This window comes from Typha latifolia, chromosome 8 (assembly GCF_019914945.1).
Source record: "Typha latifolia isolate L0001 chromosome 8, TyphaL0001v2, whole genome shotgun sequence".
Taxonomy (NCBI): Eukaryota; Viridiplantae; Streptophyta; class Magnoliopsida; order Poales; family Typhaceae; genus Typha; species Typha latifolia.
Window position 1 is genome coordinate 7,844,101 of NC_133093.1, and position 23,238 is coordinate 7,867,338.

At 34.2% G+C, this 23,238-nt stretch overlaps 2 protein-coding genes across 3 annotated transcripts; one reads left to right on the top strand and one right to left on the bottom strand.

Moving 5' to 3' along the window:
• Window positions 1-3,245: 3,245 nt before the first annotated feature.
• On the top strand, window positions 3,246-13,134 carry LOC140793768 (transcription initiation factor TFIID subunit 6). 2 transcript variants are annotated; one of them, XM_073145453.1, is made up of 12 exons: window positions 3,246-3,507; window positions 3,602-3,688; window positions 4,321-4,422; window positions 4,504-4,612; window positions 6,430-6,536; window positions 6,658-6,795; window positions 6,886-6,981; window positions 7,224-7,348; window positions 10,187-10,319; window positions 10,394-10,519; window positions 10,632-10,743; window positions 12,419-13,134. In XM_073145453.1, exons 1-12 carry the CDS (start codon window positions 3,382-3,384, stop codon window positions 12,793-12,795), a joined length of 1,638 nt encoding a protein of 545 aa, XP_073001554.1. In that variant the 5' UTR covers window positions 3,246-3,381; the 3' UTR covers window positions 12,796-13,134. The 2 variants fall into 2 exon arrangements, with proteins under 2 accessions (XP_073001554.1, XP_073001555.1); XM_073145454.1 differs by having other exon boundaries at window positions 3,249-3,507; window positions 6,439-6,536.
• A 551-nt stretch (window positions 13,135-13,685) lies between these two features.
• Window positions 13,686-20,914, bottom strand: LOC140794270 (cell division protein FtsZ homolog 1, chloroplastic-like). Its single transcript, XM_073146226.1, has 6 exons — window positions 20,595-20,914; window positions 16,453-16,552; window positions 15,875-16,104; window positions 14,560-14,727; window positions 14,216-14,449; window positions 13,686-14,116 (listed from the first exon to the last, which is right to left on the bottom strand). Exons 1-6 carry the CDS (start codon window positions 20,871-20,873, stop codon window positions 13,865-13,867), a joined length of 1,263 nt encoding a protein of 420 aa, XP_073002327.1. The 5' UTR covers window positions 20,874-20,914; the 3' UTR covers window positions 13,686-13,864.
• Window positions 20,915-23,238: the final 2,324 nt, after the last annotated feature.

Genomic DNA, 23,238 nt, shown 5'->3' on the forward strand with positions numbered 1-23,238 from the left:
TTGTGGCATCACTCTAGGAAGAGGTCTTTTACTCGGTTCTATTGTCGGTTGAAGAAGGCAGCGGAGGTTAGTGAAGCTAGCCAGAGTTTCGGATCAAACGATGGAGGAGGGAGGGGTGCTTTTATGATGATGAAGATATATTTATATTAGACGGTGGAGGTGTTGAGGTATTGGTTAGGTTGGGTTTAGACTATTTAGTTGAGTTGGGTTTAATTGGCTGGATTTAGTTAGTATAGATTAAGTATAACTTGACTATGTGTATTTTTATAATTTTTTTAGTATAGTTAATTTAATATAGAGGTTTGGTTAAAATTAGCTAACATTTTTAATATCAAGATATTTTCTACACCTATTGCTAAATTATATGACTCAATTTATAAATAGTAAAAAAGTAGGGTTTAAAACACAATTTTGTTAAAAGGGCAAATTTTCCTAGATCATAAAAACCAAATATATTCTTTATTTTAATAAGAAAGTGGATATTAACTTCTCAAATTATATTATAATAGTTATTCATAGATGATTTGCAAAAAGAAAATGCATCAATGTACTATGTAAGTCTAATAACTGCTTCTCTTTTGGTAGATATATTTATTCCTTTCCTAGATCTTCCACCACATAATATATAGAGGTGGATTAGTCCTTGAAAACTCCTCACAGCAGATTAAAAGAATGAAAATAAAATAAACTTGGAGTATTGACAAGTTAAATTTATTTGAAAAGGTCATGATTTGAACATGAATTTTTTACATACTTTGAACCCAAAATTAATTGGGATCCGCAAATTATTTATAATGAATTAATAGTGAAATACAAAGAGCTCAAAGAATACTTTAATACTATATATTTATTTATTTAAATCTATAAATAAAAGTGAATAAAAATTAGCTTTAAAATGACTATCATGGTAATAAAAAAAAATAAAGGAAGAGTTTAGTACCGTACTAAGAAATGTTGGAAGGCTATATAAGAATCAAGTTCACTTGGGCTTTTGGGACCAAAGAGTAACCCATATTTTGGAGTGAAGAAATCTTTGCTAACTCAATTCACAGGCATGTCGCCTAGTTAGCTCATTTTGCACTTTTGATTTCCAAATATAAAAGATACAAAACTTTTAGAGGAAGTAATATTTTTCAAATACCATTGTGACGATTCAAGAATTGATAAAAGAAATTAACCAAGATAGACCAATTTAGAAAATTTTCACCATGTTGAATAATTAATTAACTCAAAAGCTTAAGTTATTAGGTAATTAACCAATACTATACATTATATATTTAACACACCCCTCATATGCGGCCCCTCGCATGTGGACAGATAAAAAATAATGAGTATATGTAGCCTTCCACACTACACAAGATAAAAAATAGAAAATAGGGACGAAATAAGATAAGAGGAGATTTAGACTGCAAACTTTAAGAAAATTATATCAAACTCTGGTTAGATAACTTGTTAACTCAAAAACTTAAGTTATTAGGTAACAGACCAATAATATGTATATCATAAATTTAACACGTTTAATATAATCAGCACCATTTATATGAACTCTATTTCTTATTATATCTTAAGTTACAAGATAAATGCTTATTAGTAGCTTATTCTTAAAAAGGTTCAATTTTTTTTTTTAAAATTGAGTTTTTTTTTTTCATTTTGTAGGATCACTTGATTTTTTATTCTTTTGCTTCTGCACAGCTAACAAAATCCAGTTAAGTAGGGATTGGATTGTTTTGCAAAGGAAAATAAAATATGGTTGCTGCTACAGAACCAAAAACCATTTTAATTTTTAAGTGCAAATGATATATAGGCATCTAGATAGGGTAATTAATGCCACCAGCACAAAAAAAAAGAATGTTAGTTTTCTGATCAAGAATGCTAATAATTCCTAACCTACTTAGATTATTATTTTTTGATTTACTAACATTTTTCCAATTGATGCTTACAAACACTTTAAAAATATATAATAAAGGAAGTTATGGCATAAAATGTAAGGCTGGAGTTAGAATTAGAAAGAGAGAAGAGAAAAGAAAGAGAAAATGGTGCTTATAATGTATTGACAAAAATGATCTATAAGTTTAAATTTATTTTAGATTTAAAAAATATAATTAAGTTGATATAGTTACAAATATGTAGAAGCTCATGTCATAATTAATAGGTGTGGTTTTAATAAATATCGATTCAATTCCTATTTTCTATTACATGTGAAACTCATCTCTTAGAAGTTTCTAACCATCTCTTTCGTTTTCCTTCTGGCATCAATAGCAATGACTATCGATTCAAGTTAGTTTTTATATTATTTTAATATCTCTAGAATTATATCTATATGATTTAACTGATCTTGTTTTAGATTTGAGTAATTTTTTCATTTTTCTCTTTCATAAAATGGCCAACGGAAGATGAGAAAAAACACTATCCACTTGATCAGAAGTGGGGAGGTTATTTGATTATAAGCAGTAAAAATAGGAACAGAGATTAGTATTTGGGGCAGGTTAGAACAAACAAACATTGCAGATTTGGAGAGGAGGTTTACTAAAGAAAAGAAGAAAATTTTTTAGTTTAAGTGCTGATAAAGCACTTGGGCAAGATGGATTTTACAATGAAGTTTTTCTTCACTAAAAATTTTGGGAGGTGATAAATAGAGATTGTAGCTCAGCTTAATTATGTAGCGGTACATCTAATTCTAAATAAAAAAAGATGTAGAAATGATGGAGGAATATAAAACTATCCGCCTTTTGAACTGTAGTTATAAAATTATTACAAAAATATTAGCGAATAGAATGGGTGGGATGATTTCAAATTTGATTGGCATATCATAGTCAATCTTTGTCCAGCATAAATATATTTTAGATAGTGTGATTAGTGCTCATAAAATGAATCATTATGCAAAGAAAAAAAAAAATAGGAAGAAGTTTTGCTGAAAAGCTTGACTTTGAGAAGGGTAATAAGATGATGAACTGTGTGAAGAATAAATATTATGGAGCAAAAGGGTTTTTGGAATAATGATTTTACCTTCAAATTTTTCTTTCTTTTTTTTTTTCTTTAAAATAAGAGTAAAATAGACCCTAGATTTAACTTATAACTAAGAGAAAAAGTAATTTGGAGGTAAAGGGGTCAATATGTCATTTAAAAAATGACTGAAGGGATCTATGTGAAAATAGGCAATAGATAGGGGTCTTTATGTAACTATACCTTTTATCTTTCGGATCCATTAGGTATTTATGTATCCAGTCCGAATCCGACGCGTTGGTACTCATAAGGGCCAAGGCAAGGATTTACGGTCATGGCACTGAAAAATTTCTTCCCTCTGTATTGCTGCGGTCTTTCTTGCGCATTTCCTCAAACATTTTTCCTGCAGTAGAGAGAGGAGAGAGGAGAGAGGGAGGGATGAGTACTGTCCCCAAGGAGATGATCGAGGTGATTGCGCAGAGTATTGGAATCGCAAACCTCTCCCCAGATGTTGCCCTCGCGCTCGCCCCTGACGTCGAGTACCGCCTTCGCGAGATCATGCAGGTAGATAACCCACAAAATCTCCTTAATAACTTGTTCGTCTTAGAGTTTACTCTTTCGGGTTCCTTGAGTTCGATTTTTGGCGGGGGAAATTTAGGAGGCGATCAAGTGCATGCGCCACTCGAAGCGGACGGTGTTGACGGCGGACGACGTTGATGGCGCGCTCAGCCTCAGGAACGTCGAGGTAATTTTCTCATTAAGGTCCTTGTAAGCTGTTTTTCCGATGAAAAATTGCATTTATTTGGGGGTTGTGTGTTCGTATTATCTGATGGGGTTTTGGGTTTGTGGAATTATTTGGTATTTCTTGTTTAAACCGATCGGCTGTTCCTTCGGGTGCTGCAAGTTCGGTGTTTTGTTAGTAAAATTAGAATCTTGCTCAGTTCTATTCAGTAAACTTGTTTACATTAGCTTTCTCTATTTTGTGGTTTCCTTTTTTCAGCCCTCTGTTGTACACTAGAAAAATATTATGCTTTGATTAAAGTATTAGTTATATTGTTTCTTGAAGAATACGAGTGTTGATTCTCTGTTGCTTCTGTGATTGGATTTAAAGCACTTCGTACCCAACCAGGTGTAGTGTGCTTGATTTGTAAGTGGTAGAGTTGTCCGTCAGCTTGCACATGTAATCGATTAAAGAACTCTAGAGCTTAACTTATTGGTCAGGGTGCTTTTTACTTGGAATTGGCTGTCTTCTTTTCTCTTAATAACTCATCATCTTTAGTTGGAAAGGGGACCAAAATTTAGGTAATAAATTTGCTTGTGTCATATATACTTTGCAATTTGTTGTCTAATGCCTGTAATCTTCATTTCTTTGACCAGCCTATATATGGATTTGCTTCTGGGGATCCATTACGGTTCAAGAGGGCTGTGGGGCATAAGGATCTCTTCTACATTGATGACAGAGATATGGATCTCAAAGAGGTGAGAATCACTCATTTTTATGAAGTTAGTTCCTTTGCTATCTTATCTGTGATGTAACTGTTGGATGGAGTGTCCCTGCAGGTGATTGAAGCACCTCTATCGAAGGCACCTCTTGATATTGCAGTTGTAGCTCACTGGCTAGCTATTGAAGGGGTGCAACCTGCAATTCCAGAAAATGCTCCTCTTGAAGGTTTGATTCTTCTTGTTAGGTCTCATTGTCTCACCAATTATTGTCAATATTAGAAGTTCTGCAACAGCTGTGCATTCTATTGTGCTCTTGCATTGTCCTAGTTGAATTCTTAAATTTCTTTGTTTCATATATAATGTCCAATATTGTGCTTTAGCATACAGATCAATATCCCATATTGCAGGTGAAGGCATCTTATATGGAGATTTATGGCTATACATCATGTCGAATTGATCCCTTCCAATTCTTTGTAATAACTTTATCCACTTTGGTTAGTTGCTATCATCATTGTTGTGCTTTAGCCGGTCTGCAAGTTTTGACATCAGTAATCAGTCTTGGTGCTAGGGAATAAAGACATATACTTGTAGGATTTTAGCTTTTAGAGAACCTTAATGATTCTTACTTCTCACCAAGATCAGGAATCTTGTCATTTTGCTCCACTTGTTTGAAAAAATATCAAGGTAAATATTAGCATGGATTTCAGTTTTGGTCGATCCTGAGCTGTTTCGGATTGGATTCGACCTATGCCCTCCTACTCTCCCAACCCTTTCTCTTTTTTCTCTCTCTCTCTCTCTCTCTCTCTCTCTATATATATATATATATATATATATCTTTTCTCTTCTTTCTCACCTCTTCCACAATTCTACCACTGACGACCTTAGATGAGTTTTTTTTTTCTTATCTTTTCCTCTCTCTCTCTCTCTCTCTTGTTGCTGCTAGAAATCTTACTCGGAGGGGGCTCCCGGACGGCCAATCCTGATCCTAATACTGGGTTTTGGAATCTTAAATGTAAGTACATCCGGAGACAAAATGGAATACAAATGAAAGTTTACCATTGTGTGGGTCAAAATCACTGTTACATAAGTAATTCTGAATAGATATCGCATTTGCATGGGTACTTTGCTCTCATTCATAACCTACAACATACATAGGTTTTCTTCCCTCTTCCATGATGTGTTGAACTTGAATCTAATTTATTCGAAAGATATTGTGTTGACTTACCTGATTAGTTATATCAGATAAGTGTTGACTGACTTGATTAGTTATGGTGTTGGCGAGTATCTAGTTGAAGAGAAAGCGTTATAGTTTGGTGCCATCCGGAGTGGTATTATTCTTAGCTCATATGCTGCCTTTTATCTTCCATTCTGAACTACAAGCAGGCTTAAATTATTGTTTGGTACACTAGCTCAATATATGCTCTTGTTGCAATTCTTATTTTGACTTAGATGCTTAGAACAAACTGACTGGTAGTAGTTCCTTGTAAAGTCATTTGGTAGACTCTATATTGTCCTATCTCGAAAGTTGAAACTCTACTAGCTACCTAATGGATGATAGTCTTATCGTTCTCCTTGCTTTAAAGATTACATTTATCTCAATTTTGACATATGATATCAAATTCATCCACTTTACATATGTGAATCTATGTGCGTGCACACACACATACATATAAATATGTATGGGCCAAAGTACAAAGTTTATTTAAAATCTTTGTAAAAGGATCTAGCAAGTTTGTTGCATTGAGTGCCCTTTGGGATCTTAAAAGCTCAATTCCCAGAAGGTAAAGCTGAAAGCTTTTTCTGTCTTTTACATTCCCAACAAGTATTACCAATGGCTCAAAAGGTGTTAAAACTTTTCCCAAAGTTTACTGTCAGAGTTTGTACTCCAACTCTCTTATATATATATATATATATATATATATTCACACACACACACATATATATATATATATATATATATAATCCTTCCATTGTTTCTGAAGCTATCTATTTTCCATCTCTTGCGCTTCAATAAAAGCTAAGTACATTAGTATCATTTTGAAGCAATTGTAGCCCCATCAGAAAGCAAAAGATCCGAGCATGGAAAGGAAGATGCGCTTCCTGTTGATATCAAACTTCCTGTTAAACATGTATTATCTAGAGAACTACAGGTCAGTTTTCTTTTTGTTTTACTTGTGGTTCACTATGTTGAGTATTTTGATAGTTTGTTATCCTAATCTTACAGTCTGAATGTGGCAAAAATTATATGTATTTTCTCACTTGACTCTGCAGATGTACTTTGATAAAATTACTGAGCTCACTCTTAGTAGATCTGAATCCGTTCTTTTTAAGGAAGCATTAGTTAGTTTGGCAACAGATCCAGGCCTTCATCCTTTGGTTCCTTACTTTTCGTACTTCATTGCAGATGAGGTTGTAATCTGATTATTTTGATCAATCAAATATGAAGTTATTAAATAACTGAAATGTACATTTATCTTAATATACTATACTGGTTTACAGGTTGCTCGGAGTTTAAATGAACTTCCTGTTTTATTTGCTTTAATGCGCGTCATCCGAAGCCTTCTCCGAAATCCACACATCCACATAGAACCTTATGTAAGTAGTTTAGCATTCTGGATTATGGCACTGAAGATATGATCAGGATTTATGTGAAGCTTGCTCTTATTATGAGATATACTGTTCTACTTGCTCAATGCAAAATACTTGGTTGTTATTATTATCTTAAGGGAAAAGTTAAAGTTTTGACACTTTGGTCAGACTTAATTTAGTTTTAGGTATGAATTGTTTACTTCAAAGTTGGTATTTCCGTATGATCTTTATCTTTTGTCAATTTTCAGTTGCATCAGTTGATGCCGTCCATGATAACATGCCTTGTTGCCAAAAAGCTGGGGCACAGGATTGCTGATAACCACTGGGAACTTAGAGATTTCTCAGCAAATTTAGTTTCTACAGTGTGTAGAAGGTGAGTTGTCCTATTATCAATGGAAACTTTAATGCATATATATTAAAATCGGTCACTAATCTAATATGTAGTACTTTTGTTTATGTATTAAATTGATTAACTTGTATCTTTCTGTCAGCAGTTGAAAAATATGGTTTATGATATTTCTGAGACAAGCTACTGATTGTCTACGAGGATTCTCTATACCTTCCAACTCATTGAGTCCTTCAGCTAAAGTGATATGAACAAATGATTGATGATTCAATGAATTCTTTCATGGTTCATCAATGAGGGATTTGAATGAATTTCTAATGATTGGACTTAACTTTAGATTAAATCTCTATGAAAAGATTAACACTTTTGTAGCAATTGATTTTACCATTGGATCATAAAATATAGGGATAATTACACGTAGACCCTGGAACTATTATCCATTTTCATAGAGATTTCCTTTTTCTTTACGGCACATTGGCTCTCTTAACTATGTAAAACCTCCAAAGTGCCTCTTACATTAGTTATTTATTAGATTTTATTCATTAAAAGATATCATGGTTGTTACATAATCAATTTTAGGTCCTCTAGGAACCATTTAGTACCTTTAATTTAGAAGAAAGAAAATAGAAAAGTTAAAAGGTAAGATGGTCATTTGACGTCCTTTGTTAACATCGTCAGGAAGATGAGAGTCTAAGATTTATTACTTATTAGATAATTGAAGGGGTCAAAGTGTTGTAAAAAATAAATAAAGTAGTTTATGTGAAAATTATCAAGGTGTTCTAGGTGTAATGAACTCTAAAATTTACGCTACGTGGAGAGACAAAGTAAGATTACATTTTTCATCTCTGTGAGGTTTTCCTTTGGGATCTGAGGCGCATCCAATGACTAAAAAAGCGTTAAATCATTTCCCCAAAAAATGAACATAATTTATTAGCCGGCTCATTTCTAATTTTGCAAAAGACTCATTGATAATTCATAATTCCAAGACTTTTTTTTCATTTTTTTCCATGTTTATGTTGTTCAATGGTCTATCATTTTAAGGCCATATATGCTTCTTCGTATGACATATACTATCTTTTTTTTTTGAGTTGTGGCTCAAATATGTTTTCTTCATTCAGTAGAGAGTGATACCCAAATTAACAACTTTTAACATTTTTATGGAAATTGAATTCATAAAGATGGTATAGAATTAAGGTTTCGAAACTCAGTATTGAGATCAGAATTGGTCACTAGAAAAAACGATACATATCAGTTGTATCGGTCATATTGATCGCCCATATCAGATCGAACTATAGCTTAATTACGTAAAATCTTGAATATTACTCAAATATGCAAAAAAGTTTCTAAAAGTTGAGAAATAATAGAAGAATAAGAAGATAAAAAATACTCGCATATGAAGCCTAAAACTAAAGAAAAAACTCATTTAAAATTATAATAAATTTTGAGCTGAATTTGGTAAATTTCTATACTCATAAATTATTGTTGTAGAAATAAGATGAAGAGAGAGATCACTCTCTTCACTAGTGTTCAACAACAATAAGAAAATGGGGGTTAAAGAGTGGGAGAGAGAGAGAGAGAGAGAGAGAGAGGAGAAATGAGGAAAACAAATAAAAGAGAAAAACATTCACCCAATTTCACCAGAGTGCGGATGGGCTCACCAAATGAGCTCGATGAAGTGAGGTGGGAGGAGGGTGTGTGTGAGAGATAGAGAGTAAAAGCTAAAAACTTTAAAAAAAGGCAGTTGAGGATATCAATTGCTAATGTTTCATAGGTCAATTCCATTTTAGATTGGACTTGGATATTTAAAAATAAATTAGTTTTGACCGAATACAGCCGAGACTAATTGGCCGATCCAACCGATATGGCCAAAAGTGACTGATCCCAAACCAAAACCAGTCGTTGGATTGGTTTAGGGTTGGGATCGGCTGATTTTGGAAACCATAGTTACAATCCATTATTACTTAAATTAGGATCCTTAAAGATATGTTAGAATCTATTATCACTAAAAGGATCCGCATCACTTAAAATAGGATCCTTTATGATAAGTTGGAAATGATTCAAAATACTTTATTGCTTATATAGGGCTCTACAAATACTAAAGGTTGGATCTAATAACTAATAAGCTAACTTATCATCCATCATCTTCCTCCTTTCACATTGGTCCACCTCCATTTTTTTTAAACTCTAGTTGTAAGTCGGCGGCCATGGATGGTGGTGAAGGATTCCAAAACAAGTCCTCTTGGGCAGCATATTTAAAATTGGATAAGGTGGTTCCATCTTTTTTTTTTTTTAACATGTGTAGATATATTGCCTTAATAAGGTCTAGAAAATGATATATCTCATGAACATAGGGAGACTTTTGTCTGGCAACTCAATTGTTATGCATTGATCCTGTGTGGTGATCCTGCTTGGTGACTACTGACTAGCAGTTCCCAAGCGTGGCGGACTGTCTCCAAAATTACAAGGCACTAGAAAGTAGAAACTTCTCATTCACATGCTATATGACCAGTGGGATATGCCAGATATAGTGATGTAGTTGGTTCTTTTACGGTCAATGTGAGTCCTGAACTTGACAACTTACATATTGTAGTTACCCATACATCCTAGTATTTGAAAGCTGCAATGTCATTTTTGATATTCAAAATAGAAAGAGATGCTGATATATTTCCCAGGTTTATGAAGCAATGATTTGGGCTTTTATTTGTGATATGGCTTAAACCTTTGCCTCATAGCTTGTCTATAATCTGAAGAGAATGCATTAAAACTATAGTTAGTTATATAACAAGTATGCTCGTTCTGTAGCATGTCTCTCTTTCTTTCTTATTGTGGCCACACAATTTTATGTAGTCTAATAGAATTCTGCAGGTTTGGTCATGTATATCACAACCTCCAGTCCCGGCTGACAAAAACTCTCATCCATGCTTTTCTGGATCCATCTAAAGCATTGACACAACATTATGGTGCAATCCAAGGACTTTCTGCATTAGGACCTGGTGTGGTAGTTCCTCTTCTCCTTGTCCTCTTGTTCTTTCTTCTTTTATCTTGACTGATTTATGCATCACTACTTGTTAGGTGCGACTTCTAATTCTGCCGAACCTAGAAACGTACATGCAACTTTTGGAGCCAGAGATGCAGCTTGATAAACAGAAGAATGAAATGAAGAGGAAAGAAGCATGGCGTGTCTATGGTTCCTTGTTGGTATGTCTTGTCACTCGATACTCTTCTATTTTTAGTGTTTTTACAATATTTGAGAGTCAAAGCTTATAACATCTACTCAGAAGTAGTAATTCTTGCTGGATGTATATTTCAGTGTGCTGCAGGTAAGTGCCTGTATGATCGACTCAAGTTGTTCCCTGGTTTGCTCTCTCCATCGACACGTTCTCTTAGGAGAATTAAGGGAAGAGTTGCGACTAACATGCCAAGTAAGTATCCAGTAGATTGTTTCTTAAATCATGTTTAAAAGATGTCCTAGTTATCCACTTCACACATATAATTGTTTAATACAACTAGGATGAAGAATAATGAACTTTGGTGAAAGATGGTGAGACTGAAGATCTCAGGTTCAGTTGATTATGAGTTATTTGTGTATGAAATCTTTCAGTCCACAAGGCATACAAGCCTATTATTCTTCTAATTGGATAACTTTGTGTGGGTCTTTTTAAGAGATCAGGAATCCAGTAGTGCTAGGTTAAAAGACATGATAAAAAAAACTAGAGGGCAACACTGTGAGACAAGCTTGGATTGTTTGGTTACCTAATTGCTTGTTGGAAGGCTGAACAAATAGTAGGTGGGCTGAAACAGACCTATTTAGATATGCCTCATTTCAATTTTGGGTATGATCAGAAATTCCAATAAAGGAGAAAGATTATCACCAAGATGGATCAGATCTGAGAATCAAAGAGAATGGAATCTCTGATTTTATTTTCAACAGCATAATTCTTTTCAATCTACAAAATTGAGAAGGAAAATGGAAAAGAAGAAAAAAAAAGATGAGAGAAGAGAAGATATGTAACCAATGAAATATTTAAATCTATTACATATCGTCAAATCTAATTGGAAAATTACCTCTTCTGGACTAGCTTTAAGAGCTCCATTTTAAAGTTTAAAGTTTCCTTGAACAGCTCCACATTAAAGTTTCCTTTTTTAGATCCTTTATATACCTACAATAGGGCATAACTTATAAGAAAAAATTACATGGATAAAAGATCCAAAATAGATTCTAGTCTATACATATAGTATATAAAGAAAATAGCTGATTAACCTGCTCCTAGAAACTTGGTACTTCTTATATGTGCTGAAGGCATCCAGCCACTCATCTCACAAGTTCAACACCTTGAATTGCACACCTGATTGATTTAGTACTTCATAAGATGCCAAAAACATTTTAGGTTCTTTCTAGATGTATAACAACAACAGTATCATATGGGCTCCCATCACATGGTGTGAAGTAGAAGTTATGATCTATATTATTCAGTACAATCCTGTACAAAGGCTAAGATGAAGAAAAAGATTAAATGAACTTCATATTAATTTGTTCATTTGAGCACTTGCATTTATTAAAGTTGAAATATAGAGCCTGGACTGCTAGAATCTGTCACTACCCGGCCCTTCCTCACGGAAGATTTTTAATAACTTGGTTGACATTAATTTAGTGCACTATTATAGTGTTGCTAATCATGCTCTATTACAAGTAAGGACTGATCCAATATTACAATTGCTTTCTTATTCCTTGATTTTATGTTCTCCAGTATGTTTTTTTCAAGCTTCATTAAAATTCAAAAAGATTGCTTGAGGACATTCTGATCAAATTAAAGTGATCAGTAAATAAATAAATAAAGTGATTAGTACATGATGAGGCTTGCAGTCTCTGGGCTTATCAATTCTGTCCCAAAAATCCTGGCAGATACATGTCATATAATTCATAAAAGTCTAGGTACTAGCCTAATATGTTTGGCCTGCAGGCTGTAGACCTTAGAGAAACTACACTTCCACTTTCGAGTTGTTATATCAAAATTAAGCACTTAGTTTCTTGAACTGTAGAGAACTAGAACTACATTCGCATCTGTTGCATATTTAAGTGAACATTCATATTTTCAGATAAACGCAAATCAAGCACCAGCCTCTTGTCACAGCAGCCACCCCTGAAGAAGCTTGCAACTGATGCCTCAATGGGTTCAATTACTCCGATTTCCTTAACAGCTAATATGCAAGGAGCTACAGATGTGTTTCCTTCCCAATCTTCAAACTCTGGCATAATTCAATCCTCTTCCTCAGGGCAGATATCAAAAGATACCCTTTCTGGAGCAATTAGAAGAGACAAAGGTGGTGCCCAACCACAAAAAAGTTCTGCGGTCCTAAGTCAAGCTTGGAAGGAGGATCTGGATGCAGGTCATCTGTTGACATCACTGTTTGAGTTATTTGGTGAAGGCATATTCTCTTTCACACAGCCAGCGGAGATGTCGTTCTTTCTATAGTCCACAAAATAGCTATTATTGCACATTTATAGAGAAGTAAGGGATTTGTAGTTTGTAATCTTTTAGGAAATAATTTATCTGTATGATTAGAGCTTGTTGCTTAGTTGTATAATGAGAACTGCCTTTAGCCACCCTCAGCCAACTGCTGTATAACAAGAGATTGTCTAAGCCTTTGTTCACATCTAGGATAGAGAGGAATAGGAATACCAAAAGCTAATTTGTTATTACTAAAAGGCCCTGTAAGCTTTTATTATCTCATTACATCATATGCTTGTTACCTCTCTTTTGGATGTAAGCTTGTGTTGAAATTATAGCTGCTACAGGGACTTTTTTCGCTAATTTAGTTTTGCTCTCAAACTCGGAGGAATATTGGATGTGCCTTCAAATTACTTGAGAAATTAGTTTATGGTTTTTTGGCAGGTTAAAAACGCTCCCTAGTGTATTCTTAGGTGGCGTCGTCGGTTTACTACATGCCTACAGTTTCTTTGAGATGTGAAATATTAGGACATTATCTTCTCGATTTTGTTTCTTTTGAGTCCTCAAGCGTACTAATTCAAGGAGCCAATATGGTTTGAAAAAGGATTCACCATTGTTAAGCAAGAATGATGGTATATATGAACATATACTCAATGAAACTCATTTCTTCTACCAAGCTAAAGCCAATAGCAGATGTAGCAGTCATATATCACCCGTTAATCCTTTCCCCAGATTAAGGTAATAGAGGCTATCCCAGGACTTCAAATACGAATATTGCTGGTGAATTTAATTTGCTTGACATCTGAAGAATTGTTGTGCCTGACCCATCGAATGAAGAATTATTGTGCCTGACCCATCGAATGAGGCTATCCCGTTAATCCTTTTTTCTACTTTTTCCTGGGAGAAAGGAGAAATTATGAAATTCAGAAAATTGGTACTAACAACATAGTTCGTTTCCTCTTTTACATCTCATTTCTATAGAAACAGAAGATACACCTAAAGGGAGTCAAATCTCTGTACATTGATCGAAAGGCAAAAGGATGAGAAATCTAAGGTGCATCAAACAAAAGAGAAATTGCCGAATATGAAATGATCAGAAGAATAGTCCTCGAGGCGTAGAAGAAACTGGCGACGGCGTGGCAGCCATCTTGTGAGGAAAATTCCCACCTTTGCTTTCTTGAGCTTCTGCTATCTTGGCTGCCTTTGGATCTGCCAAGAGGGTCTTCTGAAATGACTGCGAGAACCCTGTTGCGATGATCGTGACGTGAAGCTCACCATTGTAGCGTTCGTCCACGACAGCTCCAAATATTATGTTTGCAGAAGGATCTGCTAGGCTTGTGACAACCTGCAAATTTAATGGACAGTTATAAGCTTCTAACTTCGTGGCCCAACGATCTGGCTTGCAATCAAGTTTGAAAGAACAGCAGATTGAAAGAATAGGCACCTGAGAGACTTTGTTTACTTCTTGCAAGGTGATATCCTTTCCTCCAGTTATATTGTATACAATTCCAGTAGCTGACTCAATTGATGATCCCATTAATGGTGCCAGAGTTGCTTGTTCAGCTGCTTCTTGAGCGCGGTTCTTGCCAGAAGAAACACCAACGCCGAGCATGGCAGTTCCTGAGTCCTTCATAACAGCTTTCACATCGGCAAAATCGACATTTACAAGTCCAGGTGTCTGTGAAGACCCGATGAGAAATCTTCATTAGATTATGATCATCATATTGTCTAGTCATAAACATCCAGATCCCAGAATCAACCATTGGATTGTAATGAAACACCACTCACCATAATGATGTCTGATATTCCTTGCACTCCCTGGCGTAAAACATCATCAGCGATGAGAAATGCATCCTGGAGAGGTGTATGTTCAGCAACAAGATCCAACAACCGATCATTGGGAATCACTATAAGAGTATCAACATTCTTTTGCAACTTCTCAATTGCTCCTAGTGCCTGATCATTAAGAAAGAAGATATCAAGGAAATAAAGATGAAAAAAATAAGAGAGAGAACAAAGTTATACTGAAAGCACTAACAAGTGGAATATAGTTTTTGGTAGACAAATTTTATGAAGACTAAGCTTTCAAGAAAGTAAATAGTAGAATACAATTTTACTAGTTACCTGCCATTTCAGAATTAATAATTTTCCAAATGATAAACACCAAAAGGAAATATGGATACAAAATATAGGATTCTTATACAAATAAAAATCTTTCTGAAGATGAACAATTTTTGTAATATAAATACAGGCTAAATTTTTGTCAACCATATAATTTGCTTCAACCTAAGAGAAGGAACAAGTTCCACAATAAACTTGTATTTCTCAACATGGAAAAAGGAAACATGAACAGAGAAGTGATTTTGGTGGGAAGAAGTAACTTTTTGCAAAATCTTAAGGACTAATTTTATGGATACAACCATGTATTTGTAGTAGTGACTTGTAAGATCTCCAAAACCAGTTTGGATTTCTTAGTCAAAAAAGGACAGGATTTTATAAAACCAAAAGAAGACAAAATTTTATAAAAAAGTTCTTTGCAATATAGCTCCAGAACCCTTCAATGTTGTCCTATGCAGTGCCATCTAATTCTTCACATCCGGAAATTACAATCAGATCAAATATTTCCAAAAATGCAAAACTGAGCTTCACTGAGCAATTTGAGGCAGTAAATGGCAGTCAATTCTCCTGGTTTTAGAATTCAGACTCAACTGTGGGAGTATAGACTTAGCTCTACCTGTAAATCTATTATCATGCAGTATATCCAGCTTCAAATCATATTCATGAATTATAAACCAATACTGGCAGATTAAAGGCTAGCACAAGTAATCAGGTAAAGTGAAAAATATATAGGTCTAACACAAGTTTCATCAAACTTCAATAAATGATGATACACTATTGTATCGAAACTGACAGAATCGACAAAGGCATGCTAATTATTGCTCAAAAGGAACATAGAAGATACATATATAAATCAATCCTATGCATTAAATACTCCTGAAAAGCAATAAACACCAATGCATTTCACAAGGCAAAGTATGTAATGGCATTAAAACTTATCAGTAAACAAATGGATAACCAAGTAAGACGGGAACCTGGCACCTGCCTGCAAAGAACGTTTACGACCTTCAAAGCTGAAGGGATAGGTGACCACACCAACAGTCAGATGACCAGCTTCTTTTGATATCTGTGCAACAACTGGAGCAGCACCAGAACCTGTACCACCTCCCATTCCAGCTGTTATAAAGACAAGATCTGTATCCTTTAATGCATTCTCTATAGCTTCTTTTGATTCCTCAGCTGCTTGTTCACCGAGAAGAGGATTTCCACCAGTACCTGCATCTCTGAGCAAAGAATCCAGTGAATCCACTCAAGATGTAGAAATTTTACAGGCAAAAATGTGGCATTATTTTTCGACATAAATATTCCTGCAATCTTATATTATAGTTTCTTTTGACCGGCTAATAAAATATATTTTGGCCACTATAAGAAAGTAACAAGATGCTAACAAGAGTCTTTTGAATGAGGATTGAACCATCCCAAACAAAAGATAGATCAATATGTCATCACAAAAATATGGCAGAAATTTTGGTCATATAACTTCACATGTTGAGTGAAAACTAATTGGAAATAAACATTTAGCAGAGCAATGCTTCTACTGAAAATTGAAGTAAAGTGCCTGACCAAGTCCACGAGTTAGAAGTTCTCCAATTTGAAGTGGATGTTTTGCTTGTGAGTGTAGTAGTGCCTGGGAATCTGTGTTTATCGCATAAAATTCAACTCCCTGGCAATGCACATCAAACATACGAATAAAACATTTGTGAGAAACTAAATTTATGGAAATTGCGTAGGGATTTAAACAAGAACCAGAAAATATTCTGGGTAATCAAATTGTTGGATAATAGACATTTAACAACTGTGGTTTGTTAACAGAATATCTTGTCAATAAAAATGAGTATCATCAAAAACACAAAATCATTTTCAGCAGGATATATGTAGAATTCTCTGTATTATGTGCACATACAAAGTAGAAAACAACTTGAAGGTTCTATGTGATTCAAGATATTTCAAACTATAAAAAAGAACATAGAGAAAAGCCAGAATCTAGAACAATTGAGAAACTACTAGAGAGAATATGCAAAATGGACATCAAGAAAGACACTAAAAAAGTCTTCTTTAGTCTAATGAGCTAAAAAGCACAAAGGAAAAAAAGAAATTTGAAATAAAAATCGTATCAGTTTTCAGTATCATAATGCAAACAAGTAGTTATGCCAGCTACAATAGTTCCACTATTGGAAGGCGTCAACACTCCACCTTATAACACGATAATGAATGCTACAATCACCTCTGATTATCTATTAAGCTACCCTGTCCAATCAAAAGCTCAAAATCATCACCAAATGAAATTACAAGTTGTTTCAACTTTCAAGTTCTAATCATAGATTCCGGTTTCAGCTAGTTCCAAGATAGATTGGCCAAACCAATCCAGATCTTGACCCAAAATAGCCACAACCAATTTCAGCCATATAGACTGAAACCAGTTCAAAGAAGTTTTTTTAAGTTTTAGGGGACATCAATCAATATTGATGTCCCCAGATTGCATTTCCATTAAATTTTCAAATTCTACTCTCTATCTCTTACACACATTCTCCTCCTACCTCTCACACCACCGAACTCATCCGATGATCTCTTCAGCTACTCCGCACTTTGGTAAATTTGGATAAATATTTTTCTCTTTTTTTTTTTCTATTTCTCTTTCTCTCTCTTTTTCTCCTATTCTTTAACTCTTATTTTCTTACTGTTGCAAAATAACAGTGAAGAAAGAGACTCTTCATCTCACCACTACAGCAATAATTTACGAGCATAGAAATTTATCAAATCTAACTTGAAATTCATCATAGTTTTGGATAAGTGTTTTTTTAGTTTTTAGCTTCATACGTGAGTATTTTTCATTTTCTTATTTTTCTATCACTTTTTCTAAATGTTTGAAAATATATCCTGCATTCTTTAATAATATTTAGATTTTTTACCTAATTTAAAAATAGTTCGATCTGATGCAACTGATTTGTATCGGTTTTTTCAAATCATCAATCTCAATTCGATCTCAAGTTTCGGACCTTAGATTGTACTAAAAACTGAGACAAGCATATTAGCCTAAAAGTGAACATCTCCTGATGTTACAAAAATAAATTGGACAGTGGAAATAAGGAATTCCTATGGAACTAGTAGAAATCCTACATGTGAAGTTAGTGGGACAAGAATGAAAATTTCGAGGAAGTCAGGTAAGATATGAAACCCCCATGGTGCATCTAAAAAGAGAGCTTGATGTGTAGTCAGTTTGAGAGAGAATAACAGAGGATCTTTTTTTCCTCTTTTCCATTTATTTCCCCTTTAAGCTATTTCCTTTCTCTCCTTCATATTCATGGTTGAAAGTTTGGTTGAGGGTGGTCCAGAACCCACCATAAACTAGTAATTGAGCTGATTTACCCAAGTTTTGGTTAGAACTTGGAACATATCTTACCCAAGTTCCACCTATACCTTACCTGATAGTGACCAATTACTTATGAGTAATTAATCTACTTGCAACGTGTAAAAATTTACAAAAAAGGAAGAAGTACAGAGAATTACATGGTTCCTCAATATGCATAATTCCTTCAACAAGCAACTTTCCATTCTAAAACCTAAGTATGTGAGAATACGATCTGCAGTGTCATCTCCAAGATCCACTCAAAAGTCTCAAATCATTTAATTTATACCCTTATAAAATTCTCTCCTTTTCATGGATGGTCATGCCAACCAGCACGAGGCGTGCAAAAGATAAGTATCCCTTACTTTTTCTTCTCTCCTCTTACGACACGGCCGGCAAGTGCCGCAGCACGTGTCGTGCCATGCCGGTCGGTAGTCAGCACGGTCCGTGCCTGTGGCACGACCATCATTGCTCCTTTTAACCCCTGCAAAATGTTGACAACAACCATATGATGATCCACATCATTTTAACTATTTCATCAAGTCGTGTAAGTTTACTTTTTTTCATATTAGTCTTAATTTCTATTTTTTTGGTACCATTAGAATTATTTTTCCTCATAAAATGTAAATCAAAACCAAAAAAATAATTGAAACCAACCAAAAGCATTGTGACCAATCAGAACTCCAAAACTCTTTGTTTTCCAACCAGAATCAGAGACCAAAACTTTTCAAAGATGCACTTCTGATTAAATCCAATTGAAGTCTAAACTTTCCAAAAATGACTAATTGTTTGAGAACATGTCAAGTAAAGAGTAGATATAATACACAAAACTTATACTGAAATTGAGAAGTTAAAAGAGCTGGTGGAAACAAAAAAGATACAAGATATCTCAAATTAATTAAGCCCCTAAATTGTTGTTTATCAATAAATATTAAAGGATGAAAAAGCTGACATAATATATTTTGAATCCACCATTCCATCCAAGATTAATTTCAAATTACCATCGGACAACATCGACATGATTTGTTGAATGATTTTTATATGTCTCATGTAATCCCTCCAAAGGAAAACATATTTGGGTATACCTACATGATAACATCACAAATGGTGAAAATCGAATGTCAAGACAAAAATAGAAGTACCAAATTGTAATTTAAATAATAAATACCATCCCTAATTCTTCTTGTCTTTCTTCAACTTCTATCCTCTATGGTTGTAGCATTCACAAAGCTCTCCCTTTTTCTCTTCCTTATTTCTTATGCTGTGTGATTTCAGAACTCATTATTGATTATACCACTTCGCAGCCACCAAATATGTTGTAATCCCTCTCCATGAAATCAAACTATTCCAAATTTGGGCCTCCTAAACTTTGTCCCTTTTGTTCCTTGACGAGCACAACAAGCTCCTCCTTACCATTCTATTGCATCTTTCCATAGGTCATATAATAGGTTCATCTGATCTATTTTATACTATTACTGGGAAGGTAGAAGAATACAAGTACTGAGTATTTCCTCCTCCACAGTTGCACCATGATCTCCTAGCATCGCTTCCATTGTTTCAAGAAACGAGGGATAGCTGCATTAATTCTCCCTAATCAACTAGCCTCTCTTCCCAGGGAATCTAATCACAACCTTTGGCTTTCTATATTATCTTAGAGTAATCTGACTTCATCTTCTTTATTCTCTTTCAGCCCATTAATGTCTACCGTCTAACTAACTCCCATGATCCATCATTGTCCTAACTCTTCAATCTACTATTATTTCCTCTCGACCAGTATACCCAAAATTACAATATGCGTCTGACGAAGCAAGAATTAGATGCCAATTCTAATCCTAAGCAACGCTCAATTCAGAAACCCACCTAACATCCACGATCAGCCATACCAAACCCCTGGTTAAACTCATGTAACTATCCTGCTCTGAATAACAGGAAAGAATTTCAACTTAAGAAATAAGACATAAGACTTGGGTTTAATTACCTAAATTTGACTGTAACATACAAATCTTAAACTGAAGAACATGGTGGATTATGATTTCACAGGTAATGAGCGTTGCATAGCTCCTGTTTATGCCCAGCAGCACTCTGTTTGCTTCACTTAGCAATGCTTCACAAATTTTACAAAGTAAACCACCCAAAATATTGCTGATGAATCGCTTGACTCTTTAATAAATCCTCCTGTCAGCATTTGTCTTCATTACTTCATGAAAGCTTCAGTGCACAGTTGAAGTAAAATTACATCTGGGAGACTAGAACCACACAGACGCAGGAAAAAACCAACAAGATTGAATTTTGAATGCAGAACGACACAAAATATAAACAGAATGAAAAATCCAAAAGATCTTTTCTTAAAAAGTCCAACCTGTAGACCGCTCCCAATCATGCGATTGACGGCATTGTTGCCGCCACCTCCGACTCCCACCACCTTAATCGTCGCCGAATCCATCGGGGCTAATGGGGAGTAGGAGCATTGGATTGAAACGTGGCCGCAGCGCCGCCGGAAGGCTCCCCGACGGCTCGCCGTCGCCGGAGAGAATAGACATGGGGAAAGGAGAATTCTGGAGGGACGAGGAGAGTTAACATGAGTTGAACCCGAGAGGTGGAGAGAAGCAGAAGGAGAAGGAGAAGATTGCGAAGCCATCGGGAGGTGAGTGAAACAGTTGAGACGTAATAAAGAGCTTTCTCTTTTATTTTTAGGGTTTTGGGAGGGTTTTAGAATTTTGGATTTATTTTTAATTAGCGCAAAAAAATATATATTTAGTTTTCAATTTTTCTCACTCATGCCCATTTTGATTGTCCCTATCTAAGTCATGTAAGGAATATTATAAAAATAAAGAGAAATATTATCGTACTCTTCTTCTACCTAGTCAATCTTTCGCTAGTTTATTGTTCTTAGTATAAAGCTTATACGTTTGGTTCGGGATAATTTATAAAAAATTTGACCAAATTAGCCCTATTTCAAAAGTTTTTTACGGAAATAAATTACCTCTTCAACTTACTACCAAATAGGGTCTAATTCACTGTAGTCGTAATAAAAATGTTAAACTGATCAGCCATCTGTTAAATATTTTTTTAGATCCTAAAAAGTTAAATTGATCAGCGTTTTATATATGTATATTTTTTTAACTTAGCATTTTTAACAATACTGAGAGAAAATTTTTGCTTAGGAAAAAAAATGCTAATCAGTTTAGTATTTTTACTAAAACTACAGTGAATTATATCCTTTTGGTGCTAAATTTAAAAAATTAGATCTAGTTCCGTCAAAAACTCTAATTTATGTATATATGACAACATTAAGTAAGAATTCAAATTTAAGGGAAAAAGAAAAGAATGTATGCTAATTTTCTTTGTTCTCCTCCTTTGTATTACTAATGTTCATGTATCTAATTGGCGTATTAAATCTGTAATCTAAGTACGAAATACATAATTTAGGTATAAAATATATTACAATTGAACTAATATTCATATGTCTAATTAAAACATATTAGGTAATATTAGTACAAAATATATAATTTAAGTACGCAATATATTGTAACTAATAAAGTATACTCATGGAGATTAGAACAACTATCTAGTCACGAGAAAAGCTATATTATGAAATCTTTTTTCTAAAGATAAGTTATAGTATAAGAATACAGAAAAATATTATGGAACTCTTTCTTCTTTTTCCAAATCAAAATAATTTTATACAAGACTATACGCTGGCTTAGAATAATTTGTGTATATGATTCTAAAGAGTCCTAAAAATCTGATCAAAATAAATAAATTAAATAAATTTATAGATTACAGAATATAAAATTCTGAATAGTCGAGTCTAGTATTGGACACTATCTCCTTAAGACCAATTCGCCCCTCCACCGATTGCTTCGGAACATTTTGGGTCGGGTTCAACCAACTGACTAATTAACTGTTCATCTAAGGAACACACCACTTCGACCCTGAACCAAACCAGATTTGAACCCGTATCAGGCAAAAAATTAAAATTGGACTTTACCCGTGCGTGCAAACCGAACTGGGCGGCGTGCGTGTGAGTTAAATTGCATAGTAACATTTACCCATAAAATAGATACCCCTTTTAGGGCCCAAAGCCCATAAGAAGTTTGTTACTTTTATATCATACTAACATTTCTCAAATATCCAATATGACACTAAACTCACTTTTCTTTATTTTCCATTACCATGATACTTACTTTAGAGCCAATTTTCATTCACTTCTCTTTATGGATTTTACTAAGTAAATAATGACAATAAAGTACTCTTTGAGCTACATTAATTCCATCATTAAACCATCATTAATAATATGTGGGCCCCACTTAAAACTTAACTCAAAGTTAATAAAAAATTCATGTCAAATACATGAAATTACCAACACTTGCACATGACAAGAAGGAACACTAAAAAATAAAGCTCTTCCATTCTATATCCATATTTTTGTTGTATTTGATTGTAATAATAATTCACCGAGTAAAATTTTGTCCCAGTGAATTTGAAATATAAAAATTATAAAATTATAAACTAAATATACCGAAAAGTTGAGACATAATATCCGAGCGATAACATCAGATTGACGCCAATTAATAAATAGTGCAAAAGGTAACTTTACGAACAATATAGATAAAAGTTCTATTGATGAGATCATCCTTTAATACTCTCTGGTCTACTAGCATTCTAAAATATCTTGTATATATATTCAGATATTTTTTCATGCATCCAATCAATTTTCTTTTTATTTGCAGAATCAAAAATTCTACTACATATCATAATCTAACACTTTTATCAAAACAAACTTGCAAACTTTGTTAGACATTAAACCGTAGATTACGCCACAAATAACGATGTTGCTATCCAAGAATTAAAATGTTTTCTTACATTATCATGCAAAAATATGCCATGTCTACTCCGAATAACCTCAAATCTACCGATAATAATTCTTCTGTACAAAATACATATTTCCACATATTTACAAATTTCTACACTTTATCACAACATATGAATAAGTTTATATA

What these genes read in the sequence shown, in the direction of transcription:
- LOC140793768 (XM_073145453.1), top strand. Translation starts at nt 3,382, where the DNA reads ATGAGTACTGTCCCCAAGGAGATGATCGAGGTGATTGCGCAGAGTATT. An exon ending in TATTATCTAGAGAACTACAG is followed by an intron (nt 6,537 to 6,657) that starts GTCAGTTTTCTT and finishes TTGACTCTGCAG; the next exon opens with ATGTACTTTGATAAAATTAC. An exon ending in ACATCCACATAGAACCTTAT is followed by an intron (nt 6,982 to 7,223) that starts GTAAGTAGTTTA and finishes GTCAATTTTCAG; the next exon opens with TTGCATCAGTTGATGCCGTC.
- LOC140794270 (XM_073146226.1), bottom strand. Translation starts at nt 20,873, where the DNA reads ATGGCTTCGCAATCTTCTCCTTCTCCTTCTGCTTCTCTCCACCTCTCG. An exon ending in TGATTGGGAGCGGTCTACAG is followed by an intron (nt 16,553 to 20,594) that starts GTTGGACTTTTT and finishes GTGCATTGCCAG; the next exon opens with GGAGTTGAATTTTATGCGAT. An exon ending in AAGTAAACAAAGTCTCTCAG is followed by an intron (nt 14,117 to 14,215) that starts GTGCCTATTCTT and finishes TTAAATTTGCAG; the next exon opens with GTTGTCACAAGCCTAGCAGA.